The 9,115-nt window shown below is 42.7% G+C and overlaps 1 protein-coding gene across 1 annotated transcript in view; it reads left to right on the top strand.

The window, feature by feature from the left end:
- The window catches only part of gnb1l (guanine nucleotide binding protein (G protein), beta polypeptide 1-like), a 41,923-nt gene extending 38,811 nt beyond the window's left edge, over positions 1–3,112 (top strand). The window contains exon 7 of the mRNA XM_063194964.1: positions 2,446–3,112. Within this exon, the coding sequence (XP_063051034.1) occupies positions 2,446–2,712 (267 nt within the window). The 3' untranslated portion in view covers positions 2,713–3,112. The remainder of the gene's footprint in view (positions 1–2,445) is intronic.
- The last annotated feature ends 6,003 nt before the right edge of the window (positions 3,113–9,115 follow it).

Below are 9,115 nucleotides of genomic sequence, written 5' to 3'. Positions count from 1 at the left end.
CTCCCAAGCCAAATAGTCGCTCGACAAACGCCGGTTCGCTCGTCCCCCTCTCCCGGGCCCTAAATGTTTTAGGCCCGATGATTGAGTCCCTGGAGTCGAGTGCAAGTTTCCTCTGCCAGGTTCAACAGCTATTTAGTCCTTCATTTGGGCCTCAATCAGCAAGAGCCGCTGATTTGTAGGCAACAGCTTAAGACGCTCTCCTTTCGTTTTTTTTTTTTTTTCCTTTCTTTCCTCTTTCGTACTCACCACCACACAGAAACGTGGTTTTTAAAAACTTTAATCAGTGGTATTACTTTGGGCGATAATTCAACGCTAATAATAATAATAATCAGGAACACGTTTTGTGGGATTTATTTGTCGTGATTTGTCGGAAAAAAGGGGGGGTTACAGTAATCCTGTGTCTGATAGGCTAATCGAGTCCGATTATGTCCCGTGGAAATGATGAAATGACTTTTACAGAACATGAACTGAGACATTCTTTTTTTAAGCAATGTATTAAAAGACATTTTAATGTGAAATGTTGTCATTTGCTTCCTCTTTGGCTGGTGTTGATCCTGGAAGCGATTTACATGTACAGCCAGCTCGGACGATCTGGGTGGCTGGGTGCATGGGTGCATGTGTGTTTGCCTCTGTGTGTCTGTAGTTCTACTATATGTCTCTACTCTACTACAACTAGTAGTACTACTACTACTACTACTAGTATTTTTTGTTGTGTGATTTTTTTATATTTATCTAAAGTCATGTGTGTGTCTGTGTCTGTGTGTCTGTGCCTGTGTGTGTGTGTTTTTATCTAAACTGCACTTCTATGTGTGAGTGTGTCAATGTCTATTTGTTATGTTTGTGTGCATATCGATCTAAACTGTGTGTGTGTGTGTGTGTGTGTGTCTGGGGGGTTCCCAAGGGTTCCCAAACTTCACCATCGCAAGGCCCCCCCACATACCGGTATATTCCAGCCAAGGCCCCCCTTACATGGGTCATGCCACAGTATTTTTCTTTGCATCCCCTTTCACAATCATAGTCTAGGTCTGTTAGTCAATGCCTCACTGGGATTATATAAGATAATAAATTGACAATAATAGTAGTAATGTTCAGTCAGAGATGCAATAGATTATTATAATGTATTCTTAACGGGAATGTTAATGGGAATATTGTTAAGATTATTTTTGGTTTATTTTGGTGTACATATGTTTTTACTGCACAACACTAACTGTCAGTACACAGAAGTTGAACCAGAACAGGTGTGGCTAATTAAGGGAGGCATGGAACACTGAAGAGTAACTGTCAGGTTTTTTTTATTTTAGAACTCTGCTGTAGAATACTCAACCACTGCTTGCTGTGAGGACTAATTAGTTAGTTGCTGGGCCTAGTGGGTCAACCAGAACAGGTGTTGCCAATTAAGGGTTCTGACAGTTTCTCTTCAGTATTCATTAGCTAAGTTAGATTATGTTATTTTTACTACAACTGCTAAGCTCTGGCCCAAAGGGCAAGCCCACTTTTACTATTTTCTATGAGAATGCAGTCTAGATTAAATATATATTTTTGTACTATGCTTTTCCTGCCAACCTGCCGCGCCCCACCTAAGCTCCCCTTCGCGGCCCCCCAGGGGTCCCCGGCCCCCAATTTGAAAACCACTGCTCTAGAGCAGTGGTTCCCAACCTATGGGTCGGGACCCAACCAAAGGTCCACAGTGGGTCGCGAAGCCCTCTTGATTTTAAGGGGTTTAATTTTAATACCATATATAGCCCATGTTGAATAAATATATGCATAGAAGTAACAAAATGTAAGCGATACATTAAACAGTTATTATATTTTACTGAAGACAATAAAATGATAACTAATGATTTTTCGCAGGAAACAGAGTATCATGTGATTCCCTCTCGTGCGGACGCTCGCGCGATTGGGTTACCAAAGCTTACAATAATAAAAATATGGGTCCCTGAACAAAAAGGTTGGGAACCACTGCTCTAGAGCACACGTCTATGTGTGAGTGTGTGGGTGTCTATTGGTTGATGTGTATATGTTTGCATATTGATCTGAACTCTGTGTATGTGTGTGTGTATATGTGTGCGTGCGTGTCTGCGCGTGCACAAGCGTGTGTGTCTGTGTGTGTGGATGTGTGTTAATCTAAAGCACACCTATATGTGCGTATGTGGGTGTCTATTTGTTGTGTGTATGTTTGCATATCGAGTAGAATAGAGTAGAGTAGAGTAGAGTAGAGTAAAGTAACTTTATTGATCCCCAGGGGAAAATTCAGGTATCTAATAGCTTACATAAATACACAAATACACAAATGCCCACATGGACATTTCAAGACACAAATAACACAGGAATAGTCAGGGAGGTGAAAATAAAAATAAAAATTAAAAAAGATTTAAACTCCTTGTGCGTGTGTGTGTGCGTGTGCGTGCGTGCGTGTGTGTGTGACACTCTCTCTCTTTTCCACAGCACCAGGAGAGCATGGAGCTGCTGAACGCCGGCGTGTCCCAGCTGTGCGTGCGGGGGGACGGGCGGCTGCTGGCCTCAGCCGGCTGGGACCACCAGGTGCGCCTGTTTGGCTGGAAGAGGCTCAAGCCCCTGGCCGTGCTCAAGTGCCACAGTGACATGGTGCTCAGCGTGGCCTTCTCGGACCACCTCGACCCCACCAAGAGACTCCTGGCCGCCGGCTCCAAAGACCAGCGCATCAGCTTCTGGTCCATCTACAACCAGAGCTAGCGGCTCTATCGCTGTCTCTATCGCTGTCTGTGTCGCTATAACATTCAAAGAAAGAGACAAAACTGTGGCCCTCCAATTTCCTCAAGATTTCAGCAACTGGTGTTTGCAGTAGGATTTGACGTTTTTGAAGCATTGTTTTGATTTTGCTTGGCCCTTTTTTCTGTATGTAATGTTTACAACAGGACTTGTGTTTTCACAAGCTTTTGATGCATCATTGTTTTTTTGTTTTTTTCCACCTTTTTCCCAATAATTGATGTTTGCAACAGGGTTTGTTATTTTTACAAGCTGTCCTCAGTGTTATGATGATCCTCTTTTTTTGTCAAAGAACACACTTTATTCGTAGGTCAGTGTGAATCATCTCTTGTTTTTGGATGTCAGATTAAACACTCCCATTCACTGATTTGGACAAACTTCTTTGATGAACAGACTCTTGGGAGACTCTTGGGCCATTTAGAAAGAGCCAGTCAAATAAGTAAAAATGGAAGTCCTGTGCTCGGCTGCAATTTACCATGGTAAAAAAAATCTTGCTACATCTCCCTCTCGCACTACACACACGGGCACGCACGCGCACACACACACACACACACACACACACACACACACACACACACACAGAGTGCACTCTCACTCCCTTTGCCATTGGAAATGTTGTGTATTTTTAATGTGTCTGGTACCAAGAATTTAGTCCAGTAAACTCCCACACTGTTTGCATGTCTCTGCTTCAGCAAGCTCAAAGTTGCACCTGAGTTCCTGTGCTGTTGCAGTGTTCCCACCAGCCCCCCAATCCCACTCATACCATGCCTCAACCCCCCCCCAACAACACACACACACACTCACACACACACACACACACACACCAAATCCAGCCCCGCAGTTTACCACTGCCCTCTCGTCTGACCCAGCCTGCATTCATCACATAAGGTTAATCACCAGCCTATGGACAGCACAGACAAGGCTGTTTGTTAGCAAGATTCATTGAAGGAGTTTAGCCTTCATTTCCTCCCTATGAGCTGGCTAGACAGTGCTCTCTCTCTCTGTTTTAGCCCTGCAGAGCTCAGGATAACTCCTAAAGGAGGCCGCTGCCTGCCTGCCCTGACTGCTGCCAAAATGGGGACAGTCGGCACCTAACTGTTGCTTGCTTAACTCGGTTATACTACCAGGTATATTAATTAATATGATTGATTATTAAATTGAACGTAACAGTAGACCGATATGTTCTACAGTTGTACAGAATGGGGCTGAAATTAAATATTGGCAGTTTATTTATGGAGACTCTTAAAACTCTCTCCATGTAGCTGTATTGTAAATGATCTGGACATTATCAATAGCCTAGTTGTATACCAATTAAATAGCCTAAATTATTATTGTTATTAATGTTGTATTATTATTAATGTTTCATTACTATTATTATTGTTATTATTATTGTTGTTGTTGTTGTTGTTAATGTATCATTAGTACTGATGATGATGATGATGATGATGATAATAATAGGCTATCCACTGTCGGCTAACAAAAACTCTTGACTTGTCACGGTTAAAATATGAGTGCGGCGGGACTTCAAATAACACACAGCCGCAATGCTTCATAAAGACCTAGGTCTCTCGGCTCCCTCCCGACCGGGATATCTCGTCGGACTGTAAAGGAAGTCTAGGCGAAAATCAAAGGCCTCTCCCTCGCCTACAGAACACATGGGAGTCGGAGAGAGTCAGGGAGGAAAGACAAAACATCATTAGTGTATCTTCCACCGCCGGCTTCGTCCTTGTCAAGCCGGGACCCCATCAGCGGCGCAGTTTATGACCTCTCTGCCTTATTTGTTTTCCTCTCCCTCTCTTTGCCCCCTATCTGTAATGATTTCCGAACTCCCTGTCTTACTTTGAACGGGTAACAAAGGCGACATGGGCCAACTTCCGTTCGTGTTGTGATAAATCAAGTGTGTGGAGGTAGATGGGCAGTGGATGAGGTAAACACTGGTGTGTAAATCACTATGATAAAACATTCAAGTTCAAGGAAAGTGACCTTTGCAATTATGACCAATTATGACCGTAAGTCACTTTTTTATGCATGAAGGGTCAGAGGTGGTGATGCCATTCTTACGCGCGCAATTTCTTCGCACCTTTCCAAATTCATTACTACGCTATGTTTTCCTTGCAACAGTTATATGGCCGACAGTTAGATTCATGGGTTACAAAACAAGCGGCAGTTGTGTTCGTTATTATCTCGAGACACTTTTATATAGGCGTATCCGTGCCAAAATATCGTTCTGCCTGCAAGTAAGTAAATAATTAGTATTTGGCTATATATGTTTTACGATTGCAGTTTAGAAGAAGACCCCTAAATGTTTCCAGGGCTTGCCTTAGTGATGATGTGTTTTTATATTCGGCATAAAATGTCCATCAGCAAGTGTACACGGAACATAAACTGTGTGTACCTAGGCGCGCTGAAAAGGCTGGGGAAAATGTGAAACACGTGCGCAAAGCTTCAGGTGAATGCCGCAAGGAGTTAAGTCCATCTCTGTTGGTTTTAATATCTGTCTCGAGATACGGCGCAGCAGGTTGACAGGGCGTGCCTGAAGAAAAGTGTACACAAAAAGGTAAAATAAACTCTGATAGGCCTGTCACAACAGATGTTCCAGATGCAGCAACGCGTCAAATGATCTGCTGACTTGATGGTATTATCATTCATTCGTTTCTTCTTTTCTTGGCCAAGTTCAGGAGATAAGTCTGTGAGCTGCATTTTTTTATATGGTATGGTCTTTATTTTCCTTTCTTTATTTTTTACAAAGTTTGTTTTATGACTATATTGCGTAAAACTGGAATTATTCAATGTTTCATGTATTTTAATAATAAAGTCCAGTCCGCCCATCAACAAAGACAGAAAAAAGTAGCATAAGCTGTGAAATATTCTTTTTGGGGGTGGGGGGGCAATTGATTAACAAAGAAAATGTGCACATAGCACATAGATTACTTAAAATAGGCCTACATAAAAAAGTGTGCTTTATTTTTTGACTATTCCACTTGTGTCGATACCAAACTGCCAATTTTCTTTTATTTCATTGATTCGTGCATTCATTTATATGATAGGACTGTATTTATTTAAAACAACAATGGGTTTTTTTTCCATTTTCATTTTTTTTAAAGACTTGCTCTTCCCTTTTGTTCCTCTAGCAGGCGTAGTATAATTTTTAAAAAGCTTTTAAACGTGACTGAGTGTTTATTATTCTATGGTGGGTAGGGCTAATGTGGGCCTAGTTGAAGAGTTGCTTTGTAGCCTACGTGCTTAGTTGGGAAACACTATGCTAAAGTGTGTAGCCAAAGGTAGGCTACCGTTTGCGCCACTATGTTCAGAACAACCCACTGGAGTGTCCCGTTGACGTCCTTGGAGAGCTGTGGTAAGGAGAGGACAACGGTGAATATTGTCTTTTTTGCTGATGTGAGGACTAAGGAGTCAAATCTACACGGAGCCCATTTGCTATGAATCCAGTATTTCGACTGTAAGGGTACATGAGCACATATTTTATAATGGCATGCGCTTTCATTGAAATCTTTTGACTTTTCGTCGAGCTCGGAAACTCATTTCTCACGTAGATTTATTTTTGAACGTTTGAAATTACATGACTGACTTGAACCACACAAATAAATCATTTCAGGGCTCTCCTTTGTTGTGAAAAAAACAGCGGTCGGACGTCACTCTGATGGCAATGGACCTGTCTTCACCTGTTGCCTTCCCGCTCGCCATCCCTGTCAGAGGGCGACACAGGTTGGGCGACTGCTGGCCCTACATCAATGAGAAAAGGCGGCGAGGATAAACACAGCTGGCCCGACCTAACGGAAGGCTCGTGGGTCTCGGTGCCCTCGCCTTCCTGAACCAGTTCTCATTAAGAACAGCCGGCATTTCAGCTCACGCAAAGGGAGCCCCAGTCCTCCCGACTGGCTCTTCCTGCTGGGGTCGCACAGGAACCCCTGAATATCTGTGCGTAAGTAAATAGACGTGGTCCACCCTAGCCAGTGAAGCCGCTTTCGTCGCACGCAGGCCTACCACATGAAAAAAAAAAACAAAGTAGGCTTTTAACAACCACAACAACAATAGGCCTAATGATAATGTTGAAGTAACCGCCTGGGCATCACCATAGTGGCCGTATCAGTAGCCTATATAGCCTAGGCCTAACTGGAAATGCAGGGCTGCACGGTCTGGCGGGCCGCATGAATGCCACACACGGTCACGCTGTCGGCAGGTTAGTCATACCAAAACAAAAATTATATGATCAATTAGTTGTGACTTAAATTGCGGGAAACATTGTTTAACCTCTGATACCTTAACCGCGAAGGGTCAACTGGGACGCAGCGTCCTGTTCCCGCACCTTGGGACCACCCTCTGCTGTATTCGGGAGGAAAAGCCATTTAAATGGCTCCTCCATGAATTATGTATGGTATTTCCTCTTTTTTATCGACACTGACCAGTCACGCATTATTTTAAGATGGAGATAGCCTTGAAAACATCGTTTTCAAGAAAAGTATCTTTTTTTCTTTTTTTCTTTTTTTTTTGAAGCGCAACGATGTAGATGCGCTGGAGGTAACTTTTGACCTTTGACTAGAGTTATTCTTGCATTAGGCTATCCTGTTTCCGTACTTTAAAAGCATCTCTTGAGTAAACGTTTTATGTATCCCTTTAAGTAGGACAGTGGTTAAAAAAGTTGTTTTGACACAAAAATGGTGATCTCTTAGATTATGAAAAAGGTCATTCACAGTGCATTGTGCCTACCCTAAATGCAGCCATGAACTACATTCTAATAACCATAGGTCATTCCTCTGTTCAGAAAATGAAGGGCATGTTTAGGCCTACAATATATTAATTCTCGATATTGATCAAAACAGATCCTGCAATCTAAATGAATTAGGCTATGTTTACCATCTCATTAGTGCCTGCAGGCACTGCTATGTCTAATAGACCTATGTCATATGCTTTTTAGGTATTAAATAATAAGCCAAGTAAGTTGTCAGGCGGTATTTTAATATGTCAAGAGTTTAGGGGGGAAGTCTGCACATTCTGCACGAATCAGTTTAAATAAATATACTTCAAATATATTTTAGCTGATGCGCTCAACTAAAACAGACAGTGATGTGTTGCATTAAACAAAAACCATCACTTCCTGATTTTGCTGCAGGACTAATTTATAACAAGACGAAGAGCACTGGATATTTTACAGTAGGAATAATACCTCTAACATGGCTAGTCCCATGCTTGCTATCATATTAGTGTAGACACACTGTCATAAGCTGAAATCTATGGTTGAAACTGGAATGTGGTTTAAAGCTATGCAGGTGACGCCTCTCCTTTTTTTCCCTCTCCTTTTTGTTAAAAAATAAATAAAATAGCTGCTGACAGAAAGGAGCTGATGGAAAATGGTGTTTACTGTAAAGAATTTAATGTTTATTTTACAGGTACAGCAAGGCCACTCTGTCCGTTAATTCCCAACTGCTGTAAGTCAGTGCCATGGTACAAGCTTCTTGGGGACCGCTGAGGGGAGGGCATTCTAGCATTCCACAAAAAAATATTCCTTTTCAAACAATTCATTTTATGGTATTTCAACACCTTCAGTTGATGATTTGAGCGCACATGCAAATAAGTCCTTTTTAATCTAAGAAGCTTGATGGACTCGAGAGTATATAAGTTATGGCTTTTTGAAAGCAAAACAAACAGAAACAAACAAAAAATATTGAAACACTCAACAAGAAAAATAATAACAACAAAAATTACAAAAGTGCATTCAACACAAAAAAAACATATTTCCAGTCTGTGATAATGCATCCTGTGTGTGTAGGTAGATAGGTAGGTAGGTAGGCAGAGGGTGGGATGGGGGTGGCAGTGGAGGTGGTGGGGCGCTTGTTCTCTGCTATAACCGGCAGCAGAGTCTGTCCACCCCAGCCCCCCCACTCTGGACACAGCTGTATTAGCTCTCACAGGGTCCAGTCCAGGGCGCAGCCTGTCTCGCCTCGCCTAGTGTCCAAAGAGCCAGGCGGAGTCAACACAATACACCCAGCCAAAAGAGACGCTTCCCCCTTTTGATAAATAAATACGGCCATGTCTGTATCCATCTGAAGTATCCTGCGCAGAAGGAGTAGTAGGTAGTGGTGGGGTTTTGGGCTGGAGGAGAAAGGCGTTGTGGAGGGTGGGTCGCGGTGCATAAGGGGTTAGTGGGGTTAAGACTCCACCAAAACAACAACAGTCTTAACAGCAACAGGGCTGCGATTAACAGGCCTCTTTAAGTGTACTTCTTTTCCCTGCTATAGTGAGCACGTGTGTATGTGTGTGAGGGATTATTTTCTGTAGGCAGGGGCCAGTCCGTGTGCGTGTGTGCGTGTGTGTGTGTGTGTGTGTGTGTGTGTGTGTGTGTGTGTGTGTGTGT

This window comes from Engraulis encrasicolus, chromosome 3, assembly GCF_034702125.1.
Source record: "Engraulis encrasicolus isolate BLACKSEA-1 chromosome 3, IST_EnEncr_1.0, whole genome shotgun sequence".
In the NCBI taxonomy this organism is placed as follows: Eukaryota; Metazoa; Chordata; class Actinopteri; order Clupeiformes; family Engraulidae; genus Engraulis; species Engraulis encrasicolus.
Note: the sequence above shows the minus strand (reverse complement) of the source record. Positions and strands in the feature narration are given on the sequence as shown.